Here is a 17,754-nt window from a genome sequence, read left to right as displayed (position 1 = left end):
GGAAATGGTGGCTGAAATGTGAAATGATAAATTGGTTCTTCTTTTAGCGCAACAATAGCTACTTCCTTGAAAACAAATCGATTCTCACAACATTGAAAACCTTGTACATCTAGTATGAAAGTCATCGTGCTCACTGTTCAGTACCGGTAAAGAAAGTGAAGTATGGATGTAGTCATTGGGTTTTATACTTCTTGAACCAAGTTTGTAGAGGGATTGTAACGTATCACACGATCATGAATGATTAAACAGTAAGCTGCTGTTTTATCTGGTATATTGCGTTTAGTTTGAATTTCTAAACGAATATCGATACTTCCAGATTTCACAATTTCATTTTGATAAGAGCAGTCTACTATTACAAGAGGAGCAATTGTTCGAAATTCCTTAGGATCGAATAAGGGTTCACTTACATTACCATAATACGATTGTTGAAAATTAACATACATTTCGTACAAAACAGCAAATCTGGAAAGATCAAAATCTAAATTCAAATTATCATACGGGTACATAGTGGATCCTAAGTGAACTTTAAAATTTGTTAGGTTGCAGTGATCGAAAACACTCTCATTTTTTGTAATATATATATAATGGTTTGAAAACCGAAAATAATGAAGTGAGGTTTTTCCAACTGTGATGTAGTTTTCACATCCAAGTTGTGAGAATGTGATTGGTTAAATAAGGGATATTCATGTAGTTCCCAACTACGAAAAGAAAGTTCCATATTTAAATTGCGATCGACGTATCGTAATAATTTCAAACGTTCAGCGTCAGCAACAGATGCATGAGGAATTTTTCAACATATCTGATCCAGATGCACATCAACCTCTTCAGCCGGTGTTGCTGAACAAAAGAGAGCATTATTGTCAGTACTGTTGCGAACTAAGACTAATTCTTCTCGTATGTTGAGTATTATTTTTCGAAAGTCTTCTCCAAACCCCAAAATCATACGAAGAGGAATACAAACGTTGAAGTAACCGTTTGTATCAATCAGATTTCTGGTATGACTCCTTGTACAGCACCTAAAGCAGGAGGCAATGAGACGTTTACTTTCATTTTCATTGTGAGACGCGTAACCTTTCATTGTTGTAGTCATACCAGGATTACGGACTCGATCAATAACTTTTCCACCCAATTCATATCATATTTCATCAAATAAATGTGTTTCGGTTTAACGTTCTGTTTAATACAAAAGTAATTTTGATGGTTTGTATTAAAAAAGGATTTACGTAATCTTCTGTAGGAATTGGAGAACTAAATGACCACAGTTAAAATCGGTGGGGTTCTGAACACGATTGTAGTTATAAGTGATATCGCAAGGTTCAGCAGATTGTAAATATTGAACCAATTCTTTAGGTGGACGGAGGTTACCAAAACTGTCAAAGTAAATAGCTTTGCTGCTTCGTTTTACATACGCTTCCTGTGTCTAAATTAACAATTCCACTTTCATATCTTTTAACTTTTCTTGGTAATTCGTTACGCATGAAGATTCCACGAAAATGTGGAATTTGTAAATAGCGAATGTAATTGTGTAGATCTAAATCTGTTAGAGGATGATTAGGCAATTTTTAAGGTATAAACCGAAACCTTTACGGGAAGGTTGTATCGAAACATTTTTTTCAAGAGCAATGGTTTCCATTGAAGTCTTATGACGTTTAGCTTCTTCTAGTTGTTGCTGCGCTGATTTAGCATCTTATACAGCGTTAGCAATTCTAGCAGCGCCACCAGAAAAGCTCCAAGTGCCGATAGTCCCGCAAAAATTGGAATTAACGGTAAAAAATCACCTGTCTTTGGAATGGGAATGACTCTAGGATATTTAGATCGTTTTCCAAGTTTTCGAATTTGTTTTAGTGCAATTTTAACAGCCTCTAATAACTGTAGGGGCTTATTTTTCTTAAGAACAATTTTCGCAGTTGTTACTAATTTGCGAAACGGTAGAACTCCTCCTTTTCTTATTCGTTTTCTATTATTTATTCTCGTCAAAGGAATCGAACCACCTTTTTTACTACGATGTAGTCGTCGTCGTTTGTGCCCCATTCTTAGTTTCTCCTTAGTCTTCATAGCCGAAGCAATTGTGAGAGCTGCCAAGCGTTCACCTATAGACGCGTCTATTGACTAGTCTTCGCAAAGATTGATGCGCTAAAAGTTTGTCCGCTATTCGACTTTGGGAAATATCTGGTGAAATTGCGTATACAATATTCGTCGAAAGGATTTATACCGATATCATCTTTCGCTAATCGTTTGTTTAATCGTGTCTCTGGACCACAACCTGGGAGGTGTATTTCAATGGGTAACTTCTATAATATCTATTTAGAACGCCGCGTTTCATGTAATAGGTTTGGTGTGAGTCCTTTCATTATTGCGAACCAACTGACTATATAAGCAACGTTAGCTCTAAATTTATATATCCGTTAACACAGCAAAATCGTTTAATAATGAAGAAACATGCGGATAGTACAACATCCATCTGCTCTACTGATGACCAATCGCGACTTCAACATTGCTGCGAAAATAAATCGTCATGGTCCTTTATTACAATCAACAATAAGATGCATCGTCGCTGGACCTTCAAACTGTGGAAAAACAAATGTGATTATAGGACTTTTGGAGCAACCAAACGGTTTACGTTTTGAAAACGTTTATGTTTATTCAAAGTCGTTATATCAACCAAAATATAAATTTTTAAATGAATTATTACAATCAATTGCTAGAATTGGTTATATTCCCTTTAGAGACTGATGAAGTAATGGGTCCATCAGAGGCGAAACCTGATTCTGTATTCATCTTTGATGATGTTGCGAATGACAATCAGAGTAAGATAAGAGAATATTTTAGTATGAGAAGGCATAACTCAATCGATACTTTTTATTTAAATCAGACATATGCTCAGATCCCTAAACATTTAATTAGAGATAATGCTAATTTAATAAAACTGTTTAAACAAGACGAATTAAATCTGAAACACGTTTTTTCCGACCATGTTACTGCAGATATGACTTTTGACCAATTTAAAAGTATATGTGGAGAATGTTGGAGAGAGAAATTTGGATTTCTAGTTATTAACAAGGATTGTGGTATTGTTAAGAAAAGACAAATATATGTCTGCTATGCATATTAAACACTCTGCGGGTATATCTATACTCGTCATATTATATAGTACAAGAGTGTACGCGTAAATATGTGTTAAGACAAAGGGCGCAACTGCGGTATGTAAGCAGTTTTCTGGAGAAAGGAGTTGCGCCGTTAAGTCTCATATAATTTTTCCGGTATGTAGGATAATTGGTTGAAAGTTGATATTCCAGTATCATCAACTCCAATAAAAATTAGAAAACTTGGTCCTTCGAATGCTCCAGCCATCATACTTCAAGGTCCTCCTTCCTTCTTAAGGGAAGAAAGTGTATATGAAGTTGACCCAAGAAGGGATGACAGTACCTTCACAATGGACAATACAGAAGCTAGTATTTCTACAGTTTCTGAAACGTTAGCACTCCCTGTAGAAGTAGGAAGCAGTACTAAATTAGGTAAAGAACAATTTCTTTGTTCATACAAATATACCTGTCTTAGTGTCTATTATTTTAATTAATTGATGTTTTGCTATGTACTCGTATATTGTGCTAATTGTATTTATTACTGCATTTACACTTTGTTATTAAATTTGTTAATATTATTTTTGTTTTTTTTCAATTTCCAATTAAAACAAAAAAAATAATAAAATTTGGTGTAATTTTGAAATGCGCGCCTTAGGTTACGTTTCATAGTTATATGTATAGATGGCAGTGAATATTCGAATTTTTCTTTGTCTGTCCCATTTATATATATATACCAACTATCGTCTACTAATGTAGGGTAAACTTAGATGTCACTAGATAAATATATTGTGTAATTAGTAATGGTATAGGCAGCGTGGGATTCGTTTGTAGAATATCGTGGTTCGAGAACCGTTCATTAATATTATTTAATGGTATAGGAGTCGGTGCGCTACCTATATTGTATCGCACAGACTTCGGAGCGGACATATCTGAGGACGAGTGGATACAGTCATGGCGATCAGGTTTGAATATTGAGAATAATTACCGACAGTTTTTGCCAGTCAACGGCGAGAGATGCGATAATAGAGAAAGATGAGTAAAGGAGAGTTATGTGCAGCATAAATGTACGTTGGAAAATAATTGCTCATTGGAACATATTCTGAGACGTAGTGTGTGTGATAACATTAACGAATACACGTGTACCGAAGGAAAGGTGTTGTTAAACATACATGAAAATACAACGTTGGTGTTGTGTTACAGTTCCTACGAAGAAGACGGTGTAGGGGAGAAGGTTTGTAAATGTGAGGACGTAATGCTCGTGTTTATATTACATGTTCACGGTAGACATAATCACCATTGTTACGAATGCGGAAGACCACTGACAACAGGAGGTATGTGTGATGCAAGTATACTGCAACCCGGCTTCACAGGAGACTCATCGACAAACGTAAAATTACAGATTGTAGAATTATTGTTAGGTTCTGTAAGAAACGGTACGTATGGATGTGGTCGTAGGACGTCTTCTCCAAACGATGGGAAAAANCAACAGGAGGTATGTGTGATGCAAGTATACTGCAACCCGGCTTCACAGGAGACTCATCGACAAACGTAAAATTACAGATTGTAGAATTATTGTTAGGTTCTGTAAGAAACGGTACGTATGGATGTGGTCGTAGGACGTCTTCTCCAAACGATGGGAAAAAAGGAAGTTGTTGAGTGAGACAGAAGGTACTGGAAAGAGCGGAAATTGTACTGTTTAGTAAACTGGCTTAAGCAGATAATGTAGTAAGTGGGTATTTCATAAATAAATTATAAATAATTAATAGTTGATAGTATGTTATTAATTTACACCACACATAAATTGAAAGGGAGTTTACAGGTAATTCATGCGCGCACACGCCACAGCTTCTTTAAGTGAACAACCATACTCGCGAACATTCGTGGCAGAGATGCGTATTACGTAGGCATGTATTAACTGTGCAGAAACTACATTCCGATGGTTGTTGAGAGGCGAAGAACTTGTTTTGTAGGAGGGTGCGGGGCAAGAGGGGGAGAAGTTGGTAAGCGGAGAGCGTTGTCTCATTCTGTTGTTGAACGTTGAGTGGTGTGAACAGGAAAAATTGAGAAGAATGTTTGATAAAAATGTAAAGAAGCCGGGGGTGGCGAAGTCCCGTTTTGGGAAATTTAGGGCGGGTGCTGTAAGTAGAATGAAATATTTACTGAAATTTTTTGTCTTGTGTAATTTTTTAAAATAATCACGTTTTATTTGCAGTATGGAATTGTTGGAGACGTAACGACTATGACAGAGTTATCCGTTGCCACAACCACCACGACTGTGACAGTGGGTAAGAAGAAGCTGGGGATCCGGCGGAAAAGTGTAGTGACGACGTCTCCGTCGTGGAGCGGTTCGGGCACGATGTCCACTACAAGAACGACGACCCCGGCAGAAACGCTGCCGGCGTCGACGACGACGGCTCCAACATTACAACAACGTGAAGGCCTGGTGGGGAAAGGTACATGTGCTAAAGATGTAACGATATTTCCATATCACCAAAATCACCTCTGCCCGACACCCCCATGACGCTTCCGCAGGAGATGAAGCGTTTAGAAGAATGTCATGGTAAGTGCTCATTACGTGCGAGAAAAGATGGCGGCACTGACGTCAGCTTGGGAGAAGAAGCGCGATACTCGCGGTAACGTGAGTACAGAGCTCGCCCAAGTGCGAAAGTTGCAGGACCATTCTTGAAGACGAGGTCGCTCGTCTTCAAGGAGAACTCCTGCAGCTGGCTGAGAAAGAGACGCAACTAGTGGAAGAAGAAGATAGGTTGCATTTGGATGAAGACGTCCTAGGGCATGAGGTAGAAACGAAGCGTCCAAGGTACGAGCGGCTCTGTGTGGGTGTGCAGAAGCTGGCGCAGCAGTTGGTGTATGTACCTAAAGACCCGAGGAAAGGTGTGTATGAATAGTTAAGTGTAGTTAAGTGTAATGTTAGTTAGTAGTACGTAGGTATGTATGGGAATTATAATTTGTATATGTGTGCAGTAGTAATAATCATGAAAAAAAACAAATCCAAATAAACAAAAGCAAAAAAAACGGGGTAGGTAAAGGGGTGTTAAATGTGGTATTACAGCAAAAAGTAGGGAGTGTACATTAGCTGTAAACAATGAAATATGAAGACAATATTCTCATACTTTTTTGGGTGGGATCATTTTAGTTACCGTTAAACAAATATTTTACAATAGGAACACTTTTCTTCACTACTTCTATTTTTTAAGTGAGTTGGAAAGTGTTAACATTTTGTCAACTTTATTTTTTTTTTGGATTTCGATAATTTAGGTTGGATAGCATCATTTAACAACATACCTTATTGCAAGATTACATCTCCTTATACTTCAAAGAAATTTATAAATGGTCCATAAAAATCCATAGCAGAATGAAGATTCGGGCTATAGGGCCGTGGTCTAAGTGAACTATTCTGTCCAGACGTTTCGTCAGCTACTGCGGCTGACATCCTCAGTGGTAGTGCTGCGTTGACAACGTGAACGTAGATTATATCTCGAAGTCTCGACAGCGACCGTTGGGGGATTTTATAAATGTGATTTTATAAATATGTTTCTTCTGTTCTTATACTGCATCTCATTATCTAACTTTTCATGTACTACTTACTCGTCCAATTCTTTAATTACACTAACTTACAATTTTTCCAAACATTTCGGCTTCCACCAAGTTTACTACCATCATCTAAACATTTCTTCTTAATAACAAACTTTGCTTTCTATACACTTCTTCCATTACTTCACTTCTTCACCAATAAAAAATTATTACAGTTCCAACATTACAAAAACACTTACGCCACCACTCCTATCTTCTTAATCCCCCACTATACCACTTCTTCCCTAAAAATACTTTATCATCCCCACCACCTTTCTTCCTATATAAACCATTGAAACTTTCGAAGAGCATCACTTCATCAGAAGGGTCTTGCGGTTCTTTCACGTGTATCCATCGTCCTTTCACCATTCAGACAGACAACCAATACAATTGTACCCATCACTCGATTGCAATGCAAAATTTGTCGACGTCTTCGTGAAAGCTGTAACGTTGCAACAGGATTCTGTTGTCAAGAATGTCTTGATAACACACCTCTACTTTTTTGTCACAGCTGCAGAATGTATCACGTCGATGTTGTGAATTCCTGCTGTCGACCTTGTCGTTCCTTTCCTTTCCCCTTCTAAACTTTCCTTTTCAACACTTTTGACCTTGACACACTTCTTTACATATATATAACACTGTTACATGTTGTTATCATTAAATGTACTTCCACACCACCTTATCATTTATTTCATAACAAATTCTAGTATACATACATGTTTACGCTCCATCAACATTTACGATATTGTTACAAATTTCCCTCACATAACCTTCTTCAAATATAATCTTCCTCCTTAAATGATGGTTCTAGGTGCAAACAAATTCGCAACTGCAAATCTCACCGAATCATTCGTAAGGAGTGTGGACTTCGTCATGTAGGTGAACTTCTAACATCCACAAATTCGGTACTCGCGTATGCAACGATATTATTCTACCATTAGTCGCTCCATACCGACAACTCCCACACATTGGTAGATAACGAAGGTTATTTCTATCACAGTACAACAGAACATGCTTTATAGTTAATTTTGCACTCAAACAGTTTACGGGCTACGCTCCACTCTCTCATCCTCCTGATGTCACTTACATACCTCATTGCTTTATTTTCACTGTGCTGCTTTCTGTTTATGTAGTCTGCTCTATGTAACTCCACATAACGAACATCCACGTGCTCAACAATATTCCAATATTGTACGTCTTCCACAGCACCACATACTTCATGGATACAGTTCCCGCTACTTACATCCATTCTCACACTTTAATCTTCACACTTCTACCTTTTATGTACAACACTCCTTTGGATGTCTTTCATTTATACTACAATCCACTCAACCACCTTTTGTCCTCCTCCTAACGAATCCCTACTTCTTTTTAATGCTTACACTCACTGATATCACCTAGAGCCAATAACATCTTGTGACCACATGAAAACATTTAACAGTTACATGTTTAAGACCCATGACGTTTCGTCAGTTCCCTACTCCTTTGTGCCAGAAACGGCTATCATACAGTCTAACACACATACCAAAATATGATGACAATATATACAAAAAGAACACACGATCAAAACAAAGCAAAAACAATATATATACAAGAACAAAAAAATTAACCAAACCATTAAGAATAACAATAAACTAACGAACTGAGGTAAAACAAATAACTAAACGAGAATTAGATAACAGTGACTGAATAAAATTAATTGGTAAATAGACCCTAAAGTCTCCCTCGTCGGAGCCTTGTGGAACACCGGCTGTGACAGGTTTACTGACAGAGAGAGCAGAGCCGACGCGGACCCAAAGGCTTCTGTCTGTAAGGAAGGACTTGATAATCCCAACTAGAAAATGTGGAATGTTAACGGCGATGAGTTTTGAGATAAGGCCTTCGTGCCCGACTCGGCCGAACGCTTGTTGGACGTCAAGAAGAAGCATGGAGGTGTGACGCCGCTTGTTAAATTTGTCGGAAATGTATTTGGATACGCGAAGGTTGGTGGCCGGTGCCGTGATGCCTGCGAAAGCCGTGTTGATGATCTGGGAGAAGTTGTTTTGTTCCACGTGGTCTAAGAGCCTAACGAGAAGGATTGATTCAACTACTTTGCTCAACGAATTGAGCAGGCTGATGAGCCTGTAGCTTGAGGGAGAGCTGAGAGATTCACTTTTTTGGGTAGACAGATGACAGTGGCTTCATTCCAGACCAAAGGGAAGTGGTGGAGCCGCATGATGGCGCTTGTGATGTTGAACAGTGCGGCTATGTGCTTTGGCGGCAGGACTTTGAGGACTCGGTTTTGAATTCTGTCAGCGCCAGGGGCTTTCCTTTTCAGAGAACGGATAGTAAGGGAGATTTCACGAGGTGTAGTGTGTCTAAAGTCAGAATTTAGGGGAACGAAGTTCTGGAAGACGGCTTTCGTACGCTCGTGAAAGTCGGCAAGATCCGCTGGATTAGGTAGTGGGAAGCACTGGAGACATAAACAGTCTGTGAAGATTGCAATTTTTTCTTCCTCTGTTTTAGCGGCCGAAGATGGAGAGCTCTGTTACAAAGGGAATGGATAACTTTACAAGTGCTTCGGGGGTGTGTTTCTGACTGATCGATATAATCATCGAAGGATGCGCTGCGGAATTCAGTGAGACGAGTTTTTAGTTTTAGTTAAAGGGCGTTTACTTCTGCACGGTGTGCGGAGACGCGGTGTCTATTCTGCAGACGTCGGGCCTTGTTTTTTCTCTTAAGGAACTTAGACTTTTGTGACAAAAATGTCGAGGATGTCAGGGAATTGATTGTGGGGGACAGGGAGGAATGTGGGGCCAGGGGGTGCTTCAACTGTGAGGTTGAAGTCAAGAATTTTGGCAAGAAGGGAGGTGCCTTTACTATTGGTTTCTCGACAGCTCCAACGTGTTTAGACGTGTTTAGTGTTGACATCGGCTGCGACGACAGTTGGAACGCCCGGGGGGGTAGAAGGGAGAGTTCAGAAATGTCTCTGTCCGAAGGGGGGGGGGTTAGAGAGAGATAATCCTAAGAGTACCAGAAGTTAGCGAAACTTCGATGTTGACTGTTTCTAACGAGTTTGTGACCAAAGTGATAGATTTGTGCTTTAAACAATTCCTAACAAGAATGGCGACACGTCCGGCATTGCGGTTTTCACGGTTCTTTCCGTAGGATGAGAAGTGTGGGATAATTTTTTCGGACAGGTGAGTTTCGGTGATGCAAGCAACACCGATTGACTTTTACATGAGGAAGTGCTCGAGTTCAGTTAATTTACCTCTAATACTATGATCATTCCAGGTAACTATGCGAAGATTGTCTGGGTGGGCTGTCTTGCTACCATCGTGTGAAGGATGGCCTGGATCCTCTGTTCAAGAGAAGAATCTGTAGGGATGTTTGGGGACGCAGTACACTTTTGAGGGGGAGGGAGGCTGCTGTCACTGCCCTGACGTAAGATTTTCGGGGGAGCGTCTTTCCGGGGCGCTGGTTGTACGGACTTTGTGTGTGTTGTGTGCCAAGTTTGAAGATAGACTTAGACTTCGAGGATGATCTGTCCAGACGAGTGGACACTAAGAGCCAGATTTTTCAACCGTTGAACATTCGGTGGACGCCGCGGATGTCAAAGCCTTTATGAACAAGTCCGGCTTTGACATGTCTGTGGAAATGTCTTCGCAAACTCCACGGCGGACATCATGGAGATCGCGGTCTTGTTTCAGTTGGTTTGTACTAAACTCAACTTTGGATTCGTCGAGGAACGACGAGAGTCGACGAATATCGTCAACGGAGTTTGTGTAGACTATAACAGAGTCTGGCCCGACGAGTGGCGATACCGTAGTTGTCCATGGCGCGAAGAACTTTCAGCCAAAGGGACTTTTGGCGGATTTCGATGGGGGGAGTGGCTTTGGAGGTTTAAATGGTTGCGCCGGTCTCTGCCTCACAATCAGAGGACGTTGAGGATACGGAAGACTGGAAGGTGGTACGTCTTTGGCGCTTGTTACGCCGCTTCCCGGCTTCTGTGAAGCCGTCAGCGACAGTGAGGGGAGGTTCTGAATCGGATAATTCACTCCGTCCCAAAGAACTGTTGGTTAGTTATATTTTAAGTTGGTTAAACTTACCTAAAACGGTTGGGCAATTGTTGCAAACTTGTAGATATTGGTGAATATTAAACCACCTAGTTTAATATGTCTCAGTGATAACTGCCGCTTGTTGTATTCATCGGCTGCGGTAGCTGGTAAGAAAACGGAAGAAAATGCGATGTTATGCCAATTACAGCGACTTTTAAATCGACCGTTACTAGCTTTGAACTCTTTTTTTAACATTTTTAGCCGCCTCCCCAGCGTCTTCTTTTCCTCCTTTACTTGCGCTGAGACCGGTATTTATATCTACTCGGGGCAGCGAGACGGCATGGAAAATAGAGGTTGAAAGTGGGGTGATGAACTAACGTAAAATTGTTAAGGAATAGCCAAATGCGGGATAGCAGTGAGTTAGAAACAAAAAATGAAAAAGTTAATAGTAGGAACGGGTTTGGCCTACACTAAAACCTAGGGTTAAAAAAAAAGAACAAGTCGCTGCGATAAATAGAAGCAGAAATAGTAAAATAAAGTAAAGTAGAAATAGAAAACAAATGATAGTGCATGAAATAAGTCAATAAAGGATAAAAAAGGAAAAATTAGGCAAGTCTAGTGCATCAATCAACAATGTTATTCGCGGAATAAATTTTGGGAAAATTTAGGTAGTTTACAACAAATTACCTCTCTTCTTGAGAAAAATTTATTCAAAGGTTTGTGTTGCTGGATAGATGTCGTTGTGGTGGACTTTGATTGGCTTGTTGCCCTTTTGAGCCCAGTAGGTATTTCCCCCAGTGTGGGAGATGATGGGATATGGTCCAGACCAACGGAAGTCAAAACCAGCGTGGTATCCTTCAGAGGCATTTGAAAGATGGTGTTCCCTGCAGCATACTTGTTGAGGCTCATATATTGGTGTATCTCCTTGGATTGCCTCCACCCGCTGTTGAAGGTACCGCTGCTGATGTTGGCAGATGTCGGCGATTCTCTCGTCATAAGTCACCGGCGAAGGTCTTCCATTTTTTGCAGGCGGAAGCCCAGAGTCTGCTTGTAAACTGACTACCATTATCAGTGAGGACAGCACGAAGAAACCGAAACCGATAGAACACCTCTTGCTCTAACAGGCCGACCACAGTCGGTGTAGTTGCGGAACCGATGGGGAACGCTTCAACCCAGCGACTGAAGAGATCCGTTACAACCAAGATGAAGCTTTTTGCTCCGGCCGTTCTTGGATAAGGACCCATTATATCTACGGCGACAGTGTCCTAGGGTTTTTCAGGTTGGCGGGGGCGCATCGAAGCGGGAGGGACGCGATGTTTCTTTGTACACAGGCATATGTGGCATCGATAGACATGGTCGGAGACATCCCGATTCAAAAAAGCCCAGCCGTAGTAACACCAAATTCGGCGAGTCGTTTCTTGAATGCCCGGATGTCCTGCTTTAACGTGGAACTCGTGAAGGAGTCGGGCTTGCTCTAAGTGGGAAACTATGATGGACCAATCTTCTCCTTTCCTTTTCCATAGGGTGTTATCCTTTGCTCGGTGATCTTAGAGGAAATCCTGATCGTCGCGGGTACATCTTTCGGGATGGTCATGAAAGAAAAAGCAACGTTCCTTTAACTGTTGGATGTTGGGATCGAACGATTGGGCTTGGCTGATCTGCTCCTTGAGGGTGACCACTTCAATTTGCGTGGCGGTTGGGGCGGTCGCATGCGTACTGTCAGGTGGTAGAAGGCGCGAGACATCGGTGAAATCTTTCTTCCGTGGGCAGGGCTCTGGCTGTCGCGAAAGGGCATGTGGGAGCTGGTTTAACCTACCAGGACAGTGCTCCATGGAGAAAGTAAACTCTTGTAATAGAAGCAACCAACGAGTTAACTTAGCACAGACGTCTTTCATTGTCTGTAACCACCGGAGCGCTCTATTATCTGTCCTTAATGTGAACCGTCTGTCTTCCAGGTATGAACAATAACGATTGAACTTCGTGCTTGCGTATGCCACGACGACCCTCATGCGCCTTCGTCTTCTTGGTATAATTCAATCACATCGTCCCTAAGCATTTCTTCAACTTGTTGTTGAATGATCTTCTTCGCCTCGGAGTATTGGTACGTAGATAGGCGAAACGGTTCCGATTGCGTGAGGCGAATAACGTGCTGCGTGGTCTGCGACGGAATACTTTGTTTGTGAAAAACCTCCCTGAAGCTATCCGCCAACTCCTTGAATTTTTGTCGGAATTCGCCAGGGAAGCTGATCGAGGTCAACTTTGGGTGTTGCACGTCGTTAGTTTGGATCCAATAGGCCGTTTGTCTCGTATCTTTACCAAAATGTACGTATCTTCGAAGTCCTCCTTTAAATTTTGGGCGATAAGGGCCAGAATATTCTGCTCAATTTCGCCGATGCGGACGCGAAAAGTCATGGTATCAGCGGTTACCATCTCACTTCCGTCGGCAAGTTGAACGGTGTCATTGCTGCAGCGTATTCTGGAATTTTTTTCAAGGATACTGGTCTTTATAAAGTTATGGGAGGCTTCAGTGTCGATTAGAGCTTGGACAGGACGGTCTCCAACTTCCATGTGTATTCTTGGCATCGTTATCTTGTAAAACAGGGCAATCTCTATGGAAATGCCTTTCAAAACACAAATGACATTTTGGCAACTCCGGTGGCGGTTGCGTCTTCGGTACGTTGAACGACGGCTTCGGTTCCTCCCGCTGGCGAATAACCGTGGTGGTTGGGATGTTTGCGAGGTCGCGTTCGATTTCTTAAGCTCTTTTTAGGAGTTCGCCCACTCTCCGTGGTTTAGGGGCTCGTAAAAAGATACGGATGGATGGACGCAAGAGCTCGGTTAGCAGTTGGACGCACGACTCTTCTGTTTTCTTTGGTTCCAGTCCAGGAGAAAAAGCTCCGTATCATCTTTATTCCCTGTTTTTTGCCGTAGAGTTGAGCGGTTAGGGATGTCAGGACCTCTGTACTGTTATACTTCCCTAACAGCCTACTTTCGAAATCCTACCAGCGCAACTTCTCCGCCACCATGTCCTTGCGTTCCTTTTTAGGTCTTTTCTAACGAAAGGAAGGCGATCGTTGTCCTCGACGCCATATTTGCGGAAATAATTTCGGAAATCGGTCAAGAAGCCCTCGGATTTACGATGGAATCGCCGTTGAAGAAAGGAGCCGATGGTGTTGCCTGAGTTGTGGTCAGGACTCGTTGCAGAAGGAGCTCCAACTGCGTTATTGAGAACTGAATTGGGTTCTCGGGATTGTGTGTCACTTAGTGTTTATTATGCACTCCAAGCGGTGAGGTATCTTCCTCCAACTCGTCCATGAACGACTTCTTACTTTTACTCGGCATGATAATGACACAAAACGTGCACTGACTACTCGTTAATTCTCAGGCACAGGTTTCGTCTATTACACTAATAGAATCTTTTCGAAAGCCCCACGTTGGGCGCCACTTGATAACACTTTGTATTCAAAGGCACAAATATCTACAGTTTTTATATTTACAACATATACACACAAAACACACACACCAAAATATAATGGCAATATAAAAAAAAAACACCCGATCAGACCAAAACAAGAACAAGATATATACAAGAAAAAAAATTAACCAAAGCATTAAGAACGACGATAAACTAACGTGAATTGAGATAAAACAAATAACTAAACGAGAATTAGATTACAGTGACTAATTGAAGAACTGAATCGGTAAATATGTCCTAAAATCTGCCTCTTCCTTGCCTCTGATGGGTCGAACGTCGGAGAGCTCTCAATTGCTTGCACTGGGGTCGGTATTTATACCTACTTGGGGACGCGTGAAGGGATGGAAATTAGAGGGGTTGAAAGTGAGACTTTTAAAAAAAAGGTAAATTCTATTTGTTTAGGTTTGAAAATTTTCCTGTTCATTTTCATTTTCTTCCACAGTATATTTCTATGTCATTAAAACTGTTAGGTTCAGAGGAGGTATCGTTATCAAAAGGTTTTATGGTTAGATAAGCGTTTTCGTATTCATCAAGAGCCGTCTTGTTCTGCGTTGATAAATTCATCAAAAACGAAATTAAGTCTGTGTTTATTTAGTTAATTATTAGGTTTTCGTTGGTTTGTAGAGTTATTAGGTCGCCTAAATTTTTAGACAGTTTTAATACCAACATCACCTGTATTAGAAGGTCTTCGAAAATTATTTTGATAGGCGTGTTTGTTTTGTTATTGCAGTACCAGGTGAAACTTTGCTGCAGTGAAAGGTATGTCACTAAAATGTTGTCTTTGCAGAGGAATAGAATTTTGTAGGAGCGCAAAGTAATTCCTTTTCTGAAGTGTTATGTGTGTGTGGTTCTGCATAATGACCTGCATTTTGCTTATTAATCTCTAATTTTTTATTTTATTATCTAACAGTTACAATAATTAAATTGGTCATCTTATTTTTGAATCTGGATAATAGAGTTCGCCTACTGATAATTGCAAAATACTGAGGGCCTCTTTCTTATAATGACTCATTAGTGCATTTTGAATTTGGTTAAAAACCCCTACTAATTCAGTTAAAATGGTTTGAATTTTGTCATAAAAATCTACAGATTTGTTAGGCTTTCTAACGCATGAAGTTAATTGGTAAATAGTAATTCAACATTTTCAGGAGATTTAAATTTAGTATCAATTAGTAATTTTAGAGGAAGCAAATCGTTGGTCTTTCTATGAAATATGCAGATTCTGCTTTATCTGTTAATTCTCCTACAATGTATAGAAATTTTAAATTACCGTATAATTCTATAGGAAAAGGGGAATACAATATAAGAAAAGGAGACGCAGCAATTTTAGTCACGTTTTAAAATCATCCTAAAACTTCTGATCCTTTAGTGGAATGTTTCGTCAATAATTGACACTTTAAGGGGAAATTCGCAGACATTCACCTTCTTTATCCTGTTCCAGATAGCACCAGTTAAAACGTACGATGTTCGAGTGGGATTTTAAAAAACACAGTTTTGGCACATTTATTTGGTTGGGTAATCAAAAACCTTTATAACATTTAATTATTACAATTATTACACACAAAATATGACTTTCGTGAACAAACTAACATAGGTTCAATTTATAAAGTAGAATGCGAAACTGATTTTTCAAATGACGAAAATGCAATATGATGCAAGAAGAACAATACGCTATAGTCATACCGAAATATGCAATTTTACTTTCAAAGAAAAGGGTCATGGAGTTTTCAAGTCTTTTACTAACGATGAAAATAATATTGTAGCGAGCACGAGTGTGTTTGTGTGCGATCGGGCACACGTGTGCGTGAACGGCTTATCGATTCGCCGACTAGCCGCGGGTGCCGTATTTGTAAATATGTGTTTCGTACTTGTGTTCTGAGAAAGCAGTTAAACAGTTCAAAGAAACTATCCGGATGTTTCCAGAAGGTTCCCGAAAGTAAACAAAACAGTATTTACAGGAAGAGACGATCGCCGAAAGAGAATCCAGAAATAAATTAACAGTAACAGCAGTGAAGTAAATAGCGCAGTGAATAGTGATATATCAACAGTAGTGTAAATAAATAGAATAATTCATAACCTATGTTTAGTAATAATTTAATTGTGTTTTTAAGTTCTTTAATAATTAGTGTAAATAAATAGTTTTTGTCGTTATCAGTCTTAGAAGTAAATTTTGTTAAACCCACGAACATTACAATATGATTGATGAAGATGAAGAGATAATAGTGTAGTAAACGACGTACTGGGTTCAAATGGATTTCGGCAGCTGAATAATCAAAAGTAAATATAAAACAGCTGTACATGGTACATAGATCGACAGTGTTTGACTTTAAATCAGTCGACAATTAAATTTATTGGTGGAGTGGACAAAATTGACAATAACAGTAATTATTGAATAAGAATGAGAGGTAAAAAATGGTACATATCGATAGTACTATGGATTTTTGTTACAGTAACGAATAATGTTTGGATTTTATCAGGAATATACGATTGCACATTAGATAATTTTTCAGTTAGACGGAAGGTAGCCACAGCAATTTGTAATAAGTGTGGAACTTCTCCTCTTAGAGTAAGTACTAGCAAAGTACATGTGACCCCATGTACCTGGCCAGATGAGAACTGTGTTGGACAATCACGTAGGCGTTGCGGTCAATACTGTAATAAAAATATTAAAGCTTGTGGCCGTTGATTAGTACCCCTGCATGACAAGATTTTCTAGAAAACAATTAACTGCTCGTATGTTTATTTAAACGTATGTTTTGAATACTATAAAAATTAAAATAAATGATTTTTTCCATGTCTGTTTACTTCAAAACCCAGTGGATCCTTTTCGTTTTGTATTAGGTAAAAAATTTTGTTTTACATTTTTCCGTAATATCGGATGTCACTATAAATCAGTTTGAAGAAATATTTTAAATAAATTAAACATAAAAAAATTGTGGTTTCAAATAGGTTAAAATACATTTTTATCGAAATTATCCTTTTTGAATTGCGTTAGTATTGAATTGATGGTGTTATATTGTGTTACCATTATTCAATATGAACAGCCAAAGCGCAGGAACATAGTACAAAAAACTCCTCGTGTTAGTAAGTGTTTGGTTGCTAACGTATATGTTTCTAGCGGACGATTTTTCTCGTTTAGTGAACGCGGAGAAAAAGTATAAAGAAACACACACACTCATCTAATTTGTCGTAAGTATAGAGTTAAGGTTATTGTTTTAATTTTTGTAATTTTTCATTCCTCTCGTTTTCTTGATTATCTAAAAAACTGAAGCAATTAACTGACCAATTTGAGCAACAGATAATTTCGGTAAAATATTGAAACATGAAAAAGCAGAAAAGGCCGCATCTGATTCGCTACTTGTGTTGAAGACATTGAAATAAAATTAATTTGGTAAATCCTGACGTAGTTTTCAGTAATAGCAGAACTCCTACAGTATTAAAACACCGACTTGGTATAAGTATGTGTATAAAATTATATTTAACTTATTCTATGTATAAAAATTAATATTTCATTTTTTTTTTTTAATTTACAGACCTCACTATTACTATACTATCAAAAGGTTTTATG

At 39.4% G+C, this 17,754-nt stretch overlaps 1 protein-coding gene across 1 annotated transcript in view; it reads left to right on the top strand.

Annotated features, from left to right (window-relative positions):
- Positions 1-5,931: 5,931 nt before the first annotated feature.
- The window catches only part of LOC108736969 (adenylate cyclase type 8-like), a gene marked incomplete at its 3' end in the record, with an annotated part of 96,419 nt that continues 84,596 nt past the window's right edge, over positions 5,932-17,754 (top strand). The window contains exon 1 of the mRNA XM_025979656.1: positions 5,932-5,975. Coding sequence (XP_025835441.1) covers positions 5,952-5,975 — 24 coding nt within the window. The remainder of the gene's footprint in view (positions 5,976-17,754) is intronic.

The sequence above is a fragment of the Agrilus planipennis genome, unplaced genomic scaffold (genome assembly GCF_000699045.2).
Source record: "Agrilus planipennis isolate EAB-ADULT unplaced genomic scaffold, Apla_2.0 scaffold145, whole genome shotgun sequence".
Classification (NCBI taxonomy): domain Eukaryota; kingdom Metazoa; phylum Arthropoda; class Insecta; order Coleoptera; family Buprestidae; genus Agrilus; species Agrilus planipennis.
The sequence above is the reverse complement of the archived record's forward strand: the minus strand, read 5'-3'. Positions and strand labels throughout refer to the sequence as shown.